At 45.9% G+C, this 20460-nt stretch overlaps 1 protein-coding gene and 1 long non-coding RNA gene across 2 annotated transcripts; one reads left to right on the top strand and one right to left on the bottom strand.

Annotated features, from left to right (window-relative positions):
• Nucleotides 1–1378: 1378 nt before the first annotated feature.
• On the top strand, nucleotides 1379–4938 carry LOC125760231 (putative nuclease HARBI1). The gene is made up of 4 exons (XM_049420039.1): nucleotides 1379–2013; nucleotides 2769–2886; nucleotides 2955–3364; nucleotides 4825–4938. The coding sequence occupies exons 1-3, from the start codon at nucleotides 1723–1725 to the stop codon at nucleotides 3221–3223; spliced, it is 678 nt and encodes a 225-aa protein (XP_049275996.1). The 5' UTR covers nucleotides 1379–1722; the 3' UTR covers nucleotides 3224–3364; nucleotides 4825–4938.
• Nucleotides 4905–6732, bottom strand: LOC125760232 (uncharacterized). The gene is made up of 4 exons (XR_007417863.1): nucleotides 6469–6732; nucleotides 6312–6406; nucleotides 5789–5861; nucleotides 4905–5011 (listed from the first exon to the last, which is right to left on the bottom strand). It is a non-coding gene; the product is annotated as an uncharacterized LOC125760232 (long non-coding RNA).
• Between the last annotated feature and the right edge of the window lie 13728 nt (nucleotides 6733–20460).

Here is a 20460-nt window from a genome sequence, read left to right as displayed (position 1 = left end):
AAATGAGACGCGCACGCTCTTGTTGTTCTCGCTAAAGTGGACTTTTGGCTGCGAGTTTTTGTACACTTGCATCAAAACATATGTGATTTGTAACATTGGTCTCGTAAAATAATTTAACGCCCTAAAGACGACTTTTCATTGCGATCGATCAAAGCTGTGGGTGAGCCAATCACGTCGAAATTTCAGACTCGTTCGCACTCGACTGCAATCGAAAGTATACCCCCGTGTAACGGTGCTTTTGCATGCATTACTTCGTAAGCGCCGTTAACCCCGCTGCTTCAACCAAGTTCGTAGAGAATCGCACTAACGTCAAATTGTTTGGTAAACAGACCTTTCGCGCTTGCAGCTGAAATATGAGTTCAACGCTAAAGATTGTCTTACCTTTGCGCGCACAACGACGCAGTCGCCGTAACTATTCAGCGAGGGCTCCTGGACAAATCCACTCTTCCGTATATTTCTTGGCTTTCAGTTGCTCATGCGTCACAAAACTGGTAGCGTGCGCTAAGTACTCCTTTATGTCTGAAAGTTCCACCTTCAGTACGAACGCGATGAGGTTTCCTTGCTCGTCAGAATGAGTGGGTCAACGCCACCGCTGAGTGCCACTTTGTCCGTGTATCGCTGTTTCACATCGGCGTCCAATTTCACAGCTTACACGCTCAAACGAGCCGAGCGCTCATCGTCCATGGCTGCAGCAGCTTCACAACCGATAAATGTAACATTTTTAGAACCAAATAAATTAAAACTAGAGGCATTTGCACGAGATACAGCTTGTGGGCAGTGGACGGTAAACTAGAGGGAACTCTGGCGCTAGTGTCTATGGGAGCTGCAACGCATGACGCTTCAGCCAGCATGGGAATGATGGGTAGTACACAAATTTGTCTAAACTTCGTACTTTCGGCTCCGTTTAGCTCCGCGTTGGCTGCATCCGCTTTGTCGCAAAACGAATTTCAGCAAAAGTCAGCAGTCTCACTTCGCCACATTAACTTCTTTAGGCTCAGCGATTCAAATCTGGTCACGAAGTTCACAACGATCAATTCTTTTATCCGAAAGAAAACCAAAACATAGCAATAAACAAAGCCACAAGTACGTTCGAAGCCGCAAGCACGAAGACTAGGCAAATTTGTGTACTACCCATCATTCCCATGGTGGCTGAACGATCGCAGCGCCAGAGTCCCCTCTAGGGGGCGATCGGAGATCTGTTCGTTCCGCTTGTTCGTTCTCCTGGGGGAGAACAAGCGCGCTGATTGGCTGAAGCCGGACAACTCACGCCATTCTAAGGGGCGTGGCCATTTCTTTTTTTTCCTTGATGTTTTCTTTTTTGGTGACGTCATGCCGCGTCATAACGAGCATGTCGTCTGCTAAAAGTGAACGGAGAGCGAGCCCGTTCGCTCGCGTTCTCTCGAGCGAACAACGGCGTCGCACGGCATGTATTTCGAGTGATGCGGCGGTTGCGGCTGCCGCAACAGCTGATTTTGAGAAAATTGCGCTTGCAACGGTGCTTCCTTGCTACGTTGGCGTTTCTCGAAGCAGATGCAGAATGGTAGGAGGTGCGAAATGCGTTTGAAGAGATGAGCGAGTGTGAATTCCGGCGTCGCTTTCGTTTCTCGAAACGTACTGTACCTTGGTTGTGCGACGATCTCGGCCCCGTCATCGGGTGCCAACGAACCAGTGGGATTTAAACAGAGCGGAAGGCGTTGTGCGCGCTGAGATTTTTGCGATCGGATGCTTCCAGCGAGCTGTCGGCTGCGAGGAATTCAGCGGCCTGTCGCAGTCGTCCGTCAGGAACACGCCATTACTGTCGTTCGCGGGCAAAAACGGTGGGTGGCCTTTTCCGGAGACCACAGACGCGAAGAGCGAACAAAGGCGGCGTTCGCGCGGCTCGGGCAGATTCCCGTTGTGGTCGGGTGCGTGGATGGTACGCTCATCGCAATCCCGAAGCCCCATGGCCTGAGCTCCGCGGACACTACGCATTACATGTCGGGGAAGGGACTCTACGCATTCAACACCACGATCGTGAGTATTATTCATGCATTGTATGCGTAGCGAATTGTTTCATTTATATCGCTTAAACTTTCCGCTTTACTGAGGCTGTTGCAACTGAGTATAAGTGGGAGCGGTATTTTCGATCTATCCAGAACGGGAATTGGTTCGTTTCAGGGCACTTCGCTTAGGATAAGCGATGAAATCATGTGACGCGGAGTACACTTTGGTTCAGCGGCCTGCACAGTGCATAATATTACCGTTGCTCGTTCGCCATGTGTACCCGAAGCTTGACTCTCGATTTGTATTTGTTGAGATTAGCGCTCCCAGAATGTGCCGTAGTATGTCCTTATTGTTCATTGTCGTGATGGACGTTACATGGATCAATACATGGATGGATGAATAAACTTTATTTCGGTCCCTCGGAACGCGCCCTAGCATGTACATTAAATACGCATTGTTTCATAACCCTTTTTTCAGTCGAAGTTTTTCGTGTTGTAGATATTTTGTGATACATTGCCTTAAACATACAGCAGTAATTTGGTTAAAAGGCTTTGGTGGCTGGAAGATGGGTTGTTCCAAGCAGTAAACATGCAGACTACCCTTTGACACTGCATTGTCCTCGTGTTAGAACTTATGGTACAAGTCCTACCCTGTCGATGATTTGACCATAGCTATGTTTCAACAGTCAGTAACAGTGAAGACAGATGTAGTTACATTAACATAATACCCAACATTGTACCCAAGGTCATTTATGGGTACAATTTTGACTGAATTGAATTCTGCAGACATGTGATGCCGACCTCTGGATGTCAGTCCATGTTTCCTGGGGTCATGTCATGACTAGTGGGTATGGCGGGGGAGCCCTCTCCGTCAGCACCTGGAAGCAAAACTTCGGCTTGCTTGGTAAGTGCTGTCAATGCTTGCCACATTCAAGACGTTATCACTACAGCTGTCATGCCGACCTCGTGCAGGAGACTCCAGCTATACATTAGAACCGTGGTTCCTGACACCAGTGCCCGGACGACCAGCTCGTGGCACCCCTGATAACCACTACAACAAGGCCCACACCGCCATGCGCAATGTTGTGGAGTGGTGCATCGCTGTAAGCTTGTGCACAGCTGCTCAAGCATCATTGCTGCTTGTGCAGCTCTGCACGACATTGCGTTGGCGGCACATGAGCCTGTTCTCGAAGGAAACGATGACGACACCGACGATGCTGACTGCTGCCAGCAGCAGCTGAGCTACCACCACCACCACCACAACGGGAGCCAGCAGCAGCGCAACCGTGTAGTGAACCTGTTTCGAGAACCACAGGGCCTGCATGCTTGAGCACCTGCGCAGAGTACGCCGCCACCTGCAACGACCTCGGCAGCATTGTGTGGTGCGTGTTTGTCTTTGTTCATTGTTTGTCACTGTGTTTTTTTTTACTACACTTCAAATGTTTGCTACACATATCAACGAAACAGCGTTCTCCTATCAATGAATAACCCCCTTGAATAGGTTGGCAAAAAATGTGAAGCTCACCCTGACTCACTCGTGAAATATATTTTGCTTTTGGGACTCACTCAAACTCAGACTCACCAAAATTTTCCTCAAGCGGATTCACTCGGACTAAGGCTCACTAAAATGTTTTCACCCGGACTCGAACTCACCAATGTATTACTCACTTGGACTCACAGCTCGATCTGAATCTGAGTGAGTCGACTCATGAGTGAGTTTGCCGACCTATGCCCCCTTGTGACACAACGCCATGCTGATGAAATGCTTCGACCAGGTTGTAAAATATGGCGCTTCACACTAAGCACAAGTGAGAGCTCAACTGTGAATGGCACATGGTGCCATTCACAGCCAAAGTGGTAACCGGAAAAGGCTGTTTGAATCAGGACAGCAAGATGCGGTAGCTTTAGTGCAACAAGAATCGTGCTTGTAAATGAAGTGAACAACAAGGGTGGTGTCAGAATTGAAATTTTATTACAAGTATCACGAGCAATGCACATAAAAAGCAAAATAAATAAATATCCTTTAAATTTAATGCCAAGGAAAAGAATATAAAAGTAGCTTCCTTTTATAATATACAAATGGAGTTATTACAAAGTGCCTGCTGCTCCTCTGCAACAACACACGCGTCTCGCAGCACGAAAGTCACTGTATTACATGAAAACAAGGCACAGTCGAACCGGTATTAATCGAACTCGCTAAAAAATGCAAGTTGTTGGTTGCTGATATGTCTTCCTCTATCATTGATTTCTGTTTGTACCCAATCCTGTTATCTAAACACTTCTAAGCAACAGAACACGTATTCGTCAACTATTTTTGGTCTTGCAATATTTCAAAATTGTTGTGCAACCTAGACCTTTCACAAACGCTTTTCTTTTTTTCTAGGATGTGTAAAAATCGATAGAAAACGTACAGTGTGCCACAATATTCTACACGTATACACTATAAACATAAAGATACACTACAGTGCACTATGTGCATATACTACAAAATTGCTCAATGCATGACTTTGTATAATGAGATTTTAAAAAATGACATGGCAAAACATGATTTATAAATGAAACCACACTGTGCTATGCACATGTACTACAAAACTGCTGAATGCATCACCTCACACGATGAGATTAAAAAGAAATGACATCGCAGGACACGATTTACCATTGATCTACACTTTACTATGTACAATGAAACAGCACATCAGTGCTTCTGATATGCAGAAAAAGAAAATTAACTGAAAGAAAATTGCAGGGCACCATTGAAGCAAACCAGCGTATCATAGCTCGTGATGTGAACAAAAATAAATCTACATATATGTACAACTAGTCTTTACAAATCACTGTGCAGGTGCCTTCCGCTGCAATGAGGGCCCGGGCGAGGGTACCAACGCCTTGCAATTTGTGGACCGCGTCACCGAGAAGTTGAACCTGGCGCAGCTTTCCAATGATGCCTGGCCCTGCCGCCTGGTGTTTGCGGCTAGTAACTCCAGTGCCTCGGCCTGCCGGTTGCCCCCATCTCGCAGCTGCGGCATGAGCTGGAAACCAAGAAATGTGTTGCCATTATCATCTATAAATTTCCTGCTACCGACTCTTCGCTGGAAACTTCTGTTCGTGAAAAGTTTCAGTGTGTGCAACAATTTCCTCTCTGTTGAAAATCCACTGACCCAACGGCATCCATGAATGGTGCTTGGTTCACCGCACAACCAACGCACTTCGTTTGGACAGACCAAAGCGGTGCCGGAATTCATTTTCGCTCATCTCATCAAACGCATCTCACGCCTCTAACCACCTCTGCATGAGAAGCAACCAAACAGCCCTTTTCAGGGCTACACAATCGTTTGCCCGGCTTTACGCGATGACTGACACAATCTCCTTCCGAAACCCTAGCTGCTGCAGTATGCAAAACATACAGCAAGCAGGTGTAACACAGGTGCAAACATGTGCATTTGTGTATGATGGCTATGTGAAAAAGTTATATAACGAGCTTGCTTTTTGAACAGTATATTTAGCAATAGAACATTTTCAGTTTCACTTTTGAAGCAATTGACAAAATAGAGAAACATTTCAAGATGTTGAACATTTTGGCAATGCTACCTTTTTGCTACATCTGCAAGGCAGGACACCTGTTTATTCCATCTGACAGTTATGCATACAACTAGCTCCTGCAACCGTTTGCCAAATTTTTTTGTGCAGCCTTTTGTCTTTATGCCCACAGATGTCATCTCTTCACAAACATATGCCTGCACGCATGAGCATCACCTGTGAGCATGTAACACCATCTACAGTTAATCAAAAACATCAGCAAAACTTACGAGTTGGGGCACGGGAAAGATCCTGGGCCACATCCTCTTCAGCCACACCAGTAGCAGCTGGAGCAGGGCTCACCTGTTATAGTAAGAAGTTTCTTGATTGACACACTGAGTGCAATAAGAAGTATGGAGTGGAAGTGGACAATAGCAATGTTTTTTTAGAATGTTTGAACAGCGGCATGCTATGACACACAGACTTCGGAGAGAGGGGTGGAGGGAGGCAAGCCTACTGGCTACGCACCTCACTCGACTCGAGGGTCTGAGAAATGGGTTGGAACAAGTAGGGTGCTCTAGTGACCTTCGAAATATAGTTCGCGGCTGTTCTTTCGTCATCACCGCAAATGTGACTGTTTCGCATTCTGTTCTGGGCGGCGCAACGTGTTAGCACCTCAGCTAACGCGGCGGCCGGGTGATCCACTCGATATTGTTTGAAAAAGTAAAACTAAGAGCGCGTAACGGCTCGAAGCAAACGAGCCCACTTGTTCGCAGCATACAAGTAACAATGATATTCTAAGCCAGTGCTTACCGATTCAGACCACCCGAACTATGGGCCTCGCACACTCGTCCCTGTCAAGCACGACGCGGCCACGGTAATCCGAAATCTGGCCGCCTCGGGTGCTGCTGTAAAGCACAAGCGGGACGTGTAAGATGACCGACCACAATACAATTGTGCTCGCACTCACCTCTGCTGCCCTCGGAGTTTGGCAAGACCCTGCTGCGAATAGTAGCGCTCATTCCTCCATCGGGCTTGCCACTGGGCCCTGGTGTTACGCGCAGGGACTTCTTCGTTCAAAAGCGCTACTAGCTCCTGCCACATGTCGTCCCGGTCCTCCCTCGTGAACGACGGCTCCAGCGGGCACGACAGACTCGCGATCTGTGGGTGCTCTTTCACAAAAGCCAGCAGAAGCTCCTTTTGACGATCCGACACCCGAGAACCAACGCTCACGTTGCGATCGGACGACATTTTGAAACTGCGTCAGCCGCTACTTTTCTCTTTTTTTTTTTCGCGTGCGCGACACCATCTAGCGACGGCGTCAAAAAAAACTAACATTATTAAATATCATCACTCAAAGCTGTTGCTGTTTGAAAGAGTGTTCGAGCTTGAGAAGCAAAAACAATAATTTTCTGTGAAGTAATTATATTTATTAAAAGGCGAGAAACGCTTCACGGTCCCTGTGCCGACGTCACAGGATGCGCGTCTACTTCCGGAAAGCTGTCCGCTTCACGATTGGCTGTTCTCTTCCTCTCGGCGGTTCTAGGCGGGAGAGCTGCGCCTCCTCTCACTTCTGTGACGTAGGCACCGCAGAACGAACGCGGAACGAACAGATCTCCGATCGCCCCTCTAGTTAATTTTAGGAAACTCTATGGGTAAATGCACCGTTCGGGACCGATGGCCTCCAAAATGGCGACCACGCGGTTGCCAGCACAGCCGGCGCACTTTCCGCTATCGCTTCTGCCAACATGACGTCACGTGAATACAACCTATAAGAAAAAAGTTCCGTCACCGGCAGTCGAACTTACGACCTCTCGATCGCCAGCGCGCAGCGCGAAATGACTCCGCCACAGACGGCATGTTCTCTGCTATGCTAACGGCCTAACGGCGAGCTATTTATGTACACCATTTGCCGGTGGCGGTACTCAGAGATCGGCGGTACAGCGTGTTTTCGTTATCACTAGCGAGATGGCGCGAAGGGCTCGAAGAGCGTAAAGTCACTGTAACGGGAAAAGTACCGCGTTCCTTTTCTCTTCGCCGCCGCGCCCTTTCGGCGGCTTCGCCACACAAATGGTCCAGCTCGCTCGCCTCGCTAGTGTCTCCCGGCCGCAGACGCACGGCGCTTTGGAGGGCGATTTTCAGGAAAGCGTGCAGGAACATTACGACATCACGTATCGTTTTGAGGCTTCATCGAAAGCCTATCGAGGCATCGAAGAATGCCCGGGTAAGGCCCTCTTTGCCATTCCTAGCGGGAAAAAGGATGCCAAACGACGGGCTGTGTGGCTGCACAGAATTAGGCGGGAAAAATTTGTTCCCATGACTGATACCCGCACTGTGACGTAAGCGCTTCATTGAGGATTCGCGAATGTTTCGGGGAATGTTTGCGCCTACCCTGCACTAGTGCAGCTTGTTTCGCGTGGTTGTCGCAGGAGGTTCATGCACAATAACATTTTATTATGTTTGGCGTAAAATTGACGCCTTTGGGCTCACATATAATGATCAGCGCGCCATGGAAACTGACTGCTACAGATTGGTACTGCCTGGCGTGACTGTATGACGAACACAAATAACACGTGGTAGCATGAAAATAATGGCTGATGCTCTCGCGGCCGGTTCGCTTGCTTGATATGCACCAAAATCGGTATTGCGTGACGTGACTGTATGACCAACGTAAATACCGTGCGGTAACAAGAAAATAATGGTACGCATGCCATGTAAGGCATGATTTACATGCCGTGCTCATGATGCTTTCGCGGCCGGTTCGCTTGTTTGATAAGCACCAAAATCAGTATTGCGTGACGTGACTGTAGGACCAGCATAAATACCGTCATGATTTTCACGTTACCACTTGTCATTCGTGTCCTATACCAATTTGGGTGCATTTCAAGCTCGCGAACCACCCGCCATTGCAGCATGAGCGTGGCAAGTAAGTCATACCGTACGTGACATGGAAGTCATGATTTTCATGTTACCACCTACACTAACGTTCATCATACAGAAATAGCTCGTCATAAAAATTTTGGTATATATGCATTTCATTAAACGACCGCGAGCGCCCCGAAACCATGTCATGTAAATCATGTTTTACATGGCATGTCTGTCATGATTTGCACGTTATACCCAGTCACTTATGTCACGCCATACCAATTATGTTGTGTATCAAGCTATCGAAGCGGCCGCGAGCGAACCATGAGCGTGGCATGTAAATCATGCCGTACATGGCATGCATGTCATTATTTTCATGTTATTACCTTAATTTAAATTCGACATACAGTCATGTTATGCCATACCAGCAGCACAAAGTCGGCGATAGATAGATAGATAGATAGATAGATAGATAGATAGATAGATAGATAGATAGATAGATAGATAGATAGATAGATAGATAGATAGATAGATAGATAGATAGATAGATAGATAGATAGATAGATAGATAGATAGATAGATAGATAGATAGATAGATACGTACAAAGTCACAGAAATTCGCTAAGAAATGCTTCGCATTTAGTAAATGCAGACAGCCGAGCGCGTAAATGCCGCGCAGTTCGCATTTCTTTATCGCGTTAGTACGCGTGCGGGCGCATGTAGGCAAGTGAAAATTGCCGCTATTTCATTCCAAATCAGTCAGAGAACAACGGTATGCTTAATTCGGAGCTCCAAAAGCGCACGCAATGCGTAAAACATGCGTTACTCCACGTGAAATCAACACCACACCGCCGCAGCTTCGGCCGCGCTGGACCAAATATGGCGGCGCGCACGACGGTCGCGGTACTTTTCCCGTTCCAGTGACTTTAGAAGAGCGCGCTTTAAGCGCCTCGACAGGGCGTGGTCGCTCGTGCGGGCGCTTATCTCATGATCTCAGTGGTTTGTACGTCTTGCGCTCTGCCTGCAAGTTTCCGTTGAGAGCACGAAGGTTACCTCGCTTGCTGCAACGGCCGCTTTTGCGAAAGGAGCGCACAAATAAATAAGTTACAACTGTGACAGTTCGCGCTCATCCTGTGTATGTTCGTTCCGCGCGTCCTTTCTGCTTGAGCAGCGCATTGCAAGTTTCGAGCGGCTTGCCGTTCTTCGCGTAACAATTCAATTTGATGCTGTAGCATTCATTCCTTCGCGCTTGGGGCGAAAGAATGCAAAACAAACGCTCAACTACGTCTATGAAGACACGTTTCACTTTCGTGTTATACCGATTCCTATGACAGAGGGATCGGCCATGTTTTTTTTTTTTAATTTAGGTTGGCCTCATTTAGCTGCGTCTGGCACACAGCAAAAGCTCGATAATTTGGATTTCACGGGGCCGGAAAAAATGTCAGAATTAACCGAACGCCGAATTATCGAAAGTACAAAAATAACGATAAACAAATGTCTGTTACGTCGATACACTTTCATATTTTTTTTAATGAATACGTAAATCCGGTATTTATTTTGCATAAGACAGTGCATAAAAGCCGCAATTTCCGTCATCCCGCGGCTGCGTTCTCAGTGCAACCACGGCGCCAGACTCCCGTGTTCATTTAGCCCGAAACGTTCTCTGCACCCCTCCGCTATTACGTAACGCCAGCACTACCACGCGCACGTGATGATAGTTCTTTCGCAGGTAAAATGGCGGGCAACTGATAGTTTGTCCATCAGAATGTAGCCGGCGAGCTTCATGCCAGCATAACGACCGCGTCTGAAAGCTCTTCAACACATTCCGCCATGTTTGAGTTTCGTGACATTGGGCGCGCACTGCATCAAAACTAAGCTGCTGAGTGCTGGATCCGCGTGGGGACAAAACCGTGGTGATGAAGGCAGCGAAGCGGACAGGGCCGCCTCGTTTCGGCTGTGCTGTTTTCGTTCTTTTGGATCGCACAAATGCGGCCTCGGCGCGCTCCGGGGATCGTCCGAATTAAGCGGGTTGCGGCCAAATCTGACCCAATTAACGAGAGCTTGGTACCATTGAACAATGCATATGCTGGCCGGGACCATGGGAACACATCCGAATTATCCGATATTCTGAATTAACAAGCTTTTAATATATATATATATATATATATATATAATATATATATCTATATTATATATATATATATATATATATATATATATATATATATATATATATATATATATATATATATATATATGTGTGTGTGTGTGTGTGTGTGAAACCCGACTATATCGAACTCAAGTAAATTGGATTATCCTTCATGATTACATATGAAGCAGCGCACGACGACAGGCACAAAAGGAACGAAAGGGACCTGTTTGTGCCTGTCGTCGTGCGCTGCTTCACATGTAATCATGAACTATCACCAACTCGCCCAACTTTCGACATTACGAATTATCCTCTATATATCGAATTCCGAGCAAAAAATTGAAAAAAATATGGCTAATCATTCTGTCATAGGAATAGGTATAACCAGAAATTGGAACGTGTCGTCACAGAATGTATAGGAAAATTTACAAATAGCCGTAACACTTCGTATGTTGAACATCGGGCAGTGCGATACGCCCCATGAAGTTGGCTCTCCCTCACAAGAAGTTGGCTTTTTCTGCGGTGTGATTAGGAGGGCGCCGCGCAGAGCAAGTAGAAACTATCGCTAAAGTCGTGCGGGGTCGCCTCCCGTAAAACGGAAGAACCTGGCTGTTCTCTGCAGATCTGGCGATAACAAACACAGTCGAACGTAGAGAAAAGAAGTCTGACGTCGCCGGTGCGTACAGCATCCCGAAAAGCACGCTGAGTATGATATTGAAAAAAATATGGCTAATCATTCTGTCATAGGAATAGGTATAACCAGAAATTGGAACGTGTCGTCACAGAACTAGTTGATGGTGCATTGGTATAATGAGAGCTTGTACAATCTCTACTGTTGTTTGGCAGATATAGCACCGCTTGATGTGGGCTCACCTACGTTGGCGCCTAGTTGCACATCTCCGTACCGACGACTAACGCGCATGATCATGATTTAAACCACCTTGCGCTAGCTGAAGCATATGCGTGGACCAGGCCCTTAGCCAGGAATTTTTTTCGGGTGGGGGGAGGGGCGACTTGCTGAAAACCCTGACTTTTTGAGAAAAACACTTATGTTTATTATTTATTTTTTTTGTAAAAAACACCTACTTCACCAAAATTTCGGGGGGGGGGGTATCCCCCCCTCCCCCCCTGGACGGGCCTGACATGGACACCGCATATGGTAAATCCCGCACAAAGATGGCATCAACAAGCACATAATAAACACTGATACTCGATATGTACTCCTTCAAAGTATCGTCAAACGCGAAGAGAAACGCTACGCACGTCATGTCTTCCCTCTAGCCTGGCCTTTAATTCCCACAGGGAGAGCGGGGAACGCGGTGCGACAGCCAGGCGAGCATCGGAGAGCTATTTTTCGATATGGATGGATGCTATGAGCGAGGCTTGGGCTAAAGCCACCACCTCGCTATGTGTTAAAGCGTTGACGAAATTACAGTTCTAACGCGCCGAATGGGACGGTCGTAGCAACGGTGCCTCTTTTTCTTTTTTTGAGCCTGGTGGCACACATGTCACCGCCCCGTTATAAAGGGGACGCTCATAGCATTCATTCATCCAAGCTAGGGCACTGTGAAAGGAAAGTGTGAAAGATAAAAGGCGCGTTCACGTAGCCTCCGCTATTTGTTTGGCGGTATCTGAGTGGGCTAAACGCCCGTCAGCCATCTTCGCGGACCGACAGGTCATGGGTTGTATTCCTGTCAACGAAAATTTTCTTATGGTGTTTTTTTCTTGACCATCTGATGGCGTTTATTTTGCTGACAATTATGTGTTAAAAGAATGCCAGCATTAGGGCCAACGCAGACTAGCGGCTTCCGGCGCCCGACGAGCACGCACAGCTGCGTACAAAACGTTGAGCCGCTGTTTACATCAATACCGTATTTTCTCGCTTACAACCCACCCCTGCATATATATATAGCCCGCATATCAAACAACAAAGCGCGGAAAAATAAAAAAAACTAGAAAAAAAATTTCTGTGTATTGCCGTAAGCCGTCTTCCTTGCCTTATCGTCAAGCAGCACCGTGAGGCCAACTTACTCACCGAAAGGTAAGGTAAATTCTTTAAAGGGCCCCTCACCAGGTTTCACAATTTTGAGCTGACGAGCGCAATGCATGCACTGGGCGTTCACGATTACGTCTGCCAAAATTTGCAACGCTACGTGCCAAGTAAATGGGTCAAATTTCAAGCTGAACGCTGCTTGCCCTTCTTCTCGCGGCCGCGCGCCCAGAGAATGAGGGGATGACGTACATGAGAGAATGGCCCTACGTAGATGGTAGTGCTGTGACGTCGCTCCTCTACGTAGACGACTGTGCTCTGACGTCGCTAACAGCTACTAGCACGTGACATTGCGATAATTATTTGACACGACGTGTAGTTGGTGTAATTTGTTGCTTGATTGGAGAAATAAAACTTGAGAGCAATAATAAAACACACAAACGGAATGTGTGCGTTTTCTGTTTTAATTTTTACTGCGAATCGCAGCGAGATTCGAGACTAATCTATCTCCGTTTCGCACGCGTTCGTGTTCTCGCGCTTTGCGCATCGTGCAGACGCCACCCTTTACAACGAAACTAATTTTCTACCGCGTTCCAGCGCTCATTAGGCTCATTTATCCTCCCGCGTCTAACTAGATGTTCATGCGGCACACCGCTAGTCTCGCGTCCGTAAAAATGTTGCAGCTTTCGTGCCAAGTGATCGGCGAGGGTGCATTCGGCATAGCTTGCAGAGATGAAGCTCAAAGAACGCCGCCACAACACCGCTCGCGTCTCGGGGGCTCGGGCTGGTTCGGGCACGTCATGCGCTCGTGACATTTTGTGCGCATGACGTGTTCATGCGTATGCGTTATGTGATCCTCCTGCTCGCGTGCCGAAGAGGGCAGGGAAGGGATTTGGCTTGCGAAGGCTACGCGGGGCGAGCGGCAAGGGTTTGCAGCGCGCCTCCTCGCATCATGGTTTCGCGCCGCTACAAATTATTGTTTTTCTCAGCTTCTAACCGACCGATTAGAAATATTCTTGTGGCATAATGCTCTTAATTGGGCTCGCAACAACTTGCAATGTCTAACTAAAATTCGTTAGATCACCTGGTGAGGGGCCCTTTAAAAGTTTCATATTCGAATTATACAATATATCTAACTAATCCCTGTTTTTTAGCGAGTTCGATATATGCGGATTCGACTGTGCGTGTAATATATATATATATATATATATATATATATATATATATATATATATATATATATATATATATATATATATATATATATATTACACGCGCAATTTTCAGTGTCCTCGTCTTCGCTCCCCGGGCGTGTGAACGAGCGGCAGCGAAGCTTGCGCGAGCAGCTGGGGGCACTCGGCGTGTGGATCCGGGTCCACATTCGGGGTCTTGGTAGGAGAGCGGAGGCCACCGCGCAAGCGTTCGGAAGCTTTAGCGTCCCCAGATCCCCTGGCGACCAATGTTACGAGAAATAAGATGCACGTAGACGAATACTGCCAGCGAGAAGCCATGGTCTAGACGGCAATGTGGTAGCACTACAGCTAGAAACACGCACATCACAGAAAACGCATCTGTGTAAGCAACTTTAACCGAACGCATAAAAAGCTTGCTTTAATATTGAGCCTCCGTGCGAAATTTGACGTTTGAAAGACGTGTGGACGCGTCACGAAAAGCGCGCGAAAGTAGCTTGTTTTTATACCGAAACTATGACCACCAAATACCAAAACTAAAAAAAAAGAAAGATTAAAAATAAAGAGCGCTGTGGGCATGACCTGGAATGCGCGTCTCCTCGTCAATACATCTGAGATAACTCAGATAAGGGGGACCAAAACATCGCGAAATCGGCGTGCCTGTCCAGCTAACCAAAGTTCGGGCTTGATTCAGGTTGAGCCAGCTATAGCTATATATAGCTATAGAAGTAAAACAAGCAATGACATAGATATTATGTAGTGCGACTTACAATTTACGTCTCTTATGTGCACCTTCAGTTAACGTGAAGATAGATGCCTGTCTCAGGCAATACATATCATACGGTGTGCATGATCAAGTGATCAACTGTACGCGCAGTACCACTGCTGAAGCTTAGAAAAGATTGCCTCAGCGTTATATACTACTCACCCAAAGTGAGTTTATCCAAATGCAACACAATGGACGGACATGCAATATGGCGGACAAGCGCTACTTTGACTTCCCTTGAGTTGGTGTTAAAAATAATAGGAAATAAAAAATCTGTAAATAAATAACAACATCGCCACTCCAAGATACCAGCATTACAACCTTGCGGCACAGTATAACGAGCTCAGATTTCTCCGCGTTCATTTTGTTCCGCTTGTCGCAGACGTGTTCGTTGGTGTCATGCAGGACTTGATGCACGCTCGTAGCTCTTTTGTATTGTCAGTTGAGAATAGAGGCCATTAATAAATTATAATTGCATATTACGATTCTTGACGGCTATGTCGCCAACGCCAGAGCCTTATTTCTTGCTCCTCCCGATGCTAAGCCCCATTAACTGGTTTCTGTAGTTTCCATTACTTCGAGGAAGCCATTCCTGGAGCAGGCGTTTATTCGGGATTCTAGTTTTGCAGCTGGCCGGGATTTTTCGTGGCGATACCATACTCACTGAAAAAAAGGAAATAAAATAAATAAAAAGGCGAACGTTGGCCGGTTCAGGAGAATTAGGTGCAGTAGCGGTCCGACCCATCGAGGAGGCGAAGCAGTCTTCCAGCACCAGCATTGATCCAGCATTTCGGTTTTCTTCCCCTGGTCACTACCATTAATTGGGGCTACGGGCCTGGTTATTACCAGAACGGGGAAGAGATGTATGGATATAGTGTCATTTTGTAAGGAGGGGAGTGTGTTGGTCGAGAATAATTTTTGGGGGTGTACGGATCCTTCTGGCGGAGTGTTAGGGGGGTTGTTGAGAGGGTGTATATAACTCCCCGTCGCAATCAATCAATCAATCAATCAATCAATCAATCAATCAATCAATCAATCAATCAATCAATCAATCAATCAATCAATCAATCAACGTGCCCAGGAGCAACCGTAAGGCCTTCTTGCTGGAGCACGTAAGAAAAACAAAACAATACAATAAAGAATGCCTACAGGAGAAAGTACTAATAAGAAAGAGAAAAAAAACGTAAAAACACTAATAATAATAATAATAATAATAATAATAATAATAATAATAATAATAATAATAATAATAATAATAATAATAATAATAATAATAATAATAATCAATCAATCAATCAGTGATTTATTTAACGTGCCCAGGAACAACCGTAAGGTCCTTGTGGTGGCGCACGCAAAAAAAAAAAAACAATAAAAATAAACAATACAATACAGACAGTTTTCAGAAATAAAAAGAGCAAAAACACGTAGACAAAGAGAAATGAACACAAAAGGGGAGGAGTAAAATAAGACAACACGAGAAATATTGACGGGGCATAAAAAATTAGATTACATATATACAACTATGTGGAAAGACTGAGAAGGGAAGACTTTGTACATTGTGCCACACTATGTCAAAACAGTGCAAAGCTCGGATAAAAACAATGATTGTGGGCGATGAAAAACGTCAAGATCAAGAAAATTAACATTATAGAGACTTTGTATTCTGTGAACGGTAGAGTGTTGGAAGAAGCAGGCGGGTACATGAAACGGTCTGTTCTCTCTGGTTAACTTACGCGGAATTCGAAAATTTACACAATTGAGAAGTACAGGGCAGGATATGATACCGTGGACTAGCTTGTAAAGAAATAAGAGATCAGAGCGATTTCGTCGGCAGTGAAGTGATGGCAGTGATAATAATTCAGCAGTACTTGAACGAGATCCAGAGTCATTTTTAGCAAAGCGATGGTTATATATGCTGAGGAATATTTTCTGGACTCGTTCAATGGTGTTACCGCTGGATTGAGCAATGCCATTCCATATCACGGACGCATACTCAAGTTGCGGAAGACATATTGCCGTGTACAATTTGTGTAGGGCCATGGGAGACCTGAATTCTCGAGATATTCTACAAACACATCCGAGAGAACGAAGGCCCCGCATAGCAGCACGCTTAACGTGAGAAGAAAAGTTTAACGCGCTGTCAACAACAACACCAAGATCACTGATTTCATAAACCTTGCATAACGGCACAGAATTGACAGAGTGTTGAAATGACACGCTAGATGTTTTGCGAGTGATAGACATGAATTTTGTCTTCGAGGTATTCAGAGAAAGGTTATTACCGTCGCACCATTCGGAAAAAGAGCGCAAGTCTGACTGCAGCAAGCGACAGTCGTTAACTGAATGAATTTCCTTAAAAATCTTGATGTCATCGGCATACAAGACGAAAGAAGAATTACGAATGGCAAAAGAAACATCATTAACGTAAATTAAAAATAGGAGTGGGCCTAATACCGACCCTTGAGGGACCCCACTAGTCACTTTATACAAAGAAGACGTTTGGCCATTTACAGCAACATAACAATATCTATTGAGCAGATAGCTCTGCAGGAGATTCACAACTGACAAGTCAACATCAAAGTGCGCAAGTTTAACCATAATCAGCGTGTGGCTGACTACGTCAAAAGCCTTGCTCAGGTCACAGTAAATTACGTCAACCTGTCCTCTCTGAGAAATAGGTGTGGAGATCTGCGTCATGAAACTAGCAAGATTTGTGGTAGTTGAGCGGCCAGCGAGAAAACCATGTTGATTAGGAATCAATGAGTTTTTCACACTAAAAGACAATATGTCGTGAAGAGCCAGCTCGAAGATCTTTGATGTGGCACATAGTAGAGAAATCGGGCGATAATTAGAAGCATCTGTTTTAGAGCCCGACTTAAATACTGGAAAAACACGAGCAGTTTTCCACATTCTTGGAAATGTGGAAGTGTCCAGGCAGTTATTAAATATCGTAGTTAGTACTGGGACAAATATACTACCATAAGCTTTTAGTATGGCGGAGGGGATGCCATCTGGCCCACATGATAAGGATGGTTTTAAGCGCTTAATGCATAATAATAATAATAATAATAATAATAATAATAATAATAATAATAATAATAATAATAATAATAATAATAATAATTGGCTCCTGAGAACACGCGAGCCAAACGTTTTAGCGCAGCACGCGGTCTGGAATTTGCAGTTAATTTTCAAAGTGAGCTGGAAATCATTCCCCCTTCTTTCTACAAATGATGCCATATACCCAAATGACCGCGTCGTATACCCAAGTTCACGGTCATTGGCTGATTTGAACATCGCGAGCTGCATAGTTACCGAGGCTGCCACGTGCCCGCGCGCGAGCTCGCGATCGCACTGAAAGTAAGCCGCGCGTTCGAAGAAAAAGGAAAAGTGCTCAAGGTACTGACGAGCGCGTGACGTAATTCCTTTCCCCCGTGCCATCCCTCCCTGCTTAGCTTCCAGAGCACTCGTCGGGACGAGAGAAGAGAGAAAGCAGTCACAGCGTGCGACAAATCTCTGTAACTGTGGTCGTACTTAACGGATTCTAAACATTTTCACAGCGGTCGATTCGTGCGGCAATAAACTCCTTTCATGAAGCCATTCGATGGTTACGTGGAAAAGTGTTGCAGGGCCCCTTTAAAACGAGAACTTTTAAACTCACCAAATGCAGCACCGTATATATGTATATATATTCTTTTTGTTTCATATATTTTTTAAAATTTTACCCTAACAACCAAGTGGAAAAGCGTAGCCGTCGCCAAGATATGGCGACAATAACTCGTTCATTAATTTTTTTTTATTTCAATAAAAATAATAATGATCTAATGAAACGTATGGTACAGCAGAAATGGAGAGGTCCTTGTCATTTGTCAGAGACAATTCGTTGGACGCCAGGGGGGGGGGGGTGTTGACGGGGTTGAACCCCCCTCCCCCCACCCACCGAAATTTTTCGATTTTGCATGTGTATATATACACGCACACATACAAACGCACGCACGAACATAAAAAAAGGATGGTTGAACCCCCCCCCCCCCCCCCCGAAAAAAAATTCTGGCTACGCTTCTGTTGTAGGCGCATATACAAAACTTTGAATACGCTGCGATGACCCCAGTCAGCCAGCCACCCGGTACAGATCGTCCTTCTATTAGCTCTTGGCCACACAGCGACCACAAACGATTACCACAGCGACGACAAAACGATTGTCAACGATTGGCACTACCAGCGGGGGGGGGGGGGGCAAACCGGGCCTTTGTCCCCCCCCCCCCCCCCCCGAAAAAAATTTCTGGCAACGCCCCTGGTCACTACTATTAACGCGTTGCTTATCACCCTCAGCAGCTGTAGTGGTGGTTCTCAACAGCTTTGCTGGACAGCAGTGTTGCGGAATGGGCGCTTCCATTCCATTCCAATTCCATTCCGGGGAATTACAACTTGCCGCAGTTCCATTCCTTTATTTCCTCGGAATGAAAAAACTTAGCCCATTCCCACTCCGGGAATGGCTGGGAAGTTCAGTTCCATTCCTGTAATTTCTCAACGTAGGAAAGGCATATTGACAGCTTTATCGAGTTAAGAATGAACGCCCCACAAAGCTGATTCATCAGATGCAGTACGCAAAACACGTTGCCAAGGTCGAGGGATAGTAGCTAGGTGACATATCTCGTGCAGTACAACCACCCTAATAATTCCCATAGGGGGACTTCTCCCGCTACCTATAATAATAATTATATCTGGGGTGTGTCGTCCGAAAACCACGATATGATTATGAGAGACGCCGTAGTGGAGGGCTCCGGAAATTTCGACCACCTGGGGTTCTTTAACGTGCACCTAAATCTACCCAATACCTATAGTATTTGCATGGTCAGCATGCTTGAACGAATGGTGATGTTTTAATATTGTTTAAGCTTAAATGTGTTAATGCTAAAATGACGACATAGCGTATTTTTATGCTGACAAAAGTAGTGTTCAAGAAGACTAAGCAGTTTTGCCACGCGCCTTGAGCGGTCGTGAATATGGAGAAAACAAAGATTTGGTTAATGGGGAAAGAAACCCTTAGATCTGTTGGTATTCGTTGGAACAGTGCACTGCTCGGGCACCTTGTGCATTTGCATCGAATACGGAACACTGGGCCGCACTGCTCGTCAGCACTCACGCTTGTCAAGCGCGCCTCGCAAACATGGATGGGGTGAGGAGAACTTTCTGTGTTCGCCTGTGCGCAGGTATGCAATGGCTTCCTTGTCGCAAAGGCTATTTACGTATTTCAGGTACTAAACTGCTCGTGAGATAAAGATCAGGCTGCGCATAGAGTATTCGGCACTTTCGTGTGGGGGTATCAATGGGAACCAACGCGCAGGGGTAATTTGTTTCTCCCTTCAGTATCTGCTGGGATAATGCATTTGTTTGTACACTAGCTTATGCATCGGTTTGAAGTAGGCGCGTCGCTTATAAATGTACCGTGCTTGTAATCAGCCAAGCCATTTAAAAAAAAAAAAGCCTTTATTGTTAAATTCGAGACTCTGACTTACTAATGATTGAAGTTTGAAAAACAGCGCGTAGACGAAAACGTGCTCCATTTTCGGAAAAAGACGTAATTCCATTCCCATTCCATTCCGTACAAAAGGTGCTCAATTCCATTCCTCCAAGCGTTGTCCCCATTCCATTCCCATTCCATTCCAGGGTCGCGAAAATGTGGTTCATTCCAATTCCAGCGTGGCAACTCTGCAACACTGCTGGACACCCACTTTCGCAGGGCCGGAATAGAAAGTAATATTTTTTTTAGATTCTATATAATATATATATTATCCATGAGGCCAGCGTCTCGCTTACTTCTGTATTCATATTGAAAAGCGGATCGTACTCATCAGCGCCAAAACGCGAACTGATGGAATAATGATATCTGGGGTTTTACGTGCCTAAACCGCGATATGATTATGAGGCACGCCGTAGTGGAGGGCTCCGGAAATCTCGACCACCTGGTGTTCTTTAACGTGCACTGACATCGCGCAGAA

The sequence above is a fragment of the Rhipicephalus sanguineus genome, chromosome 1 (genome assembly GCF_013339695.2).
Source record: "Rhipicephalus sanguineus isolate Rsan-2018 chromosome 1, BIME_Rsan_1.4, whole genome shotgun sequence".
Lineage (NCBI taxonomy): Eukaryota > Metazoa > Arthropoda > Arachnida > Ixodida > Ixodidae > Rhipicephalus > Rhipicephalus sanguineus.
This window is presented reverse-complemented; position numbering and strand designations above follow the sequence as displayed.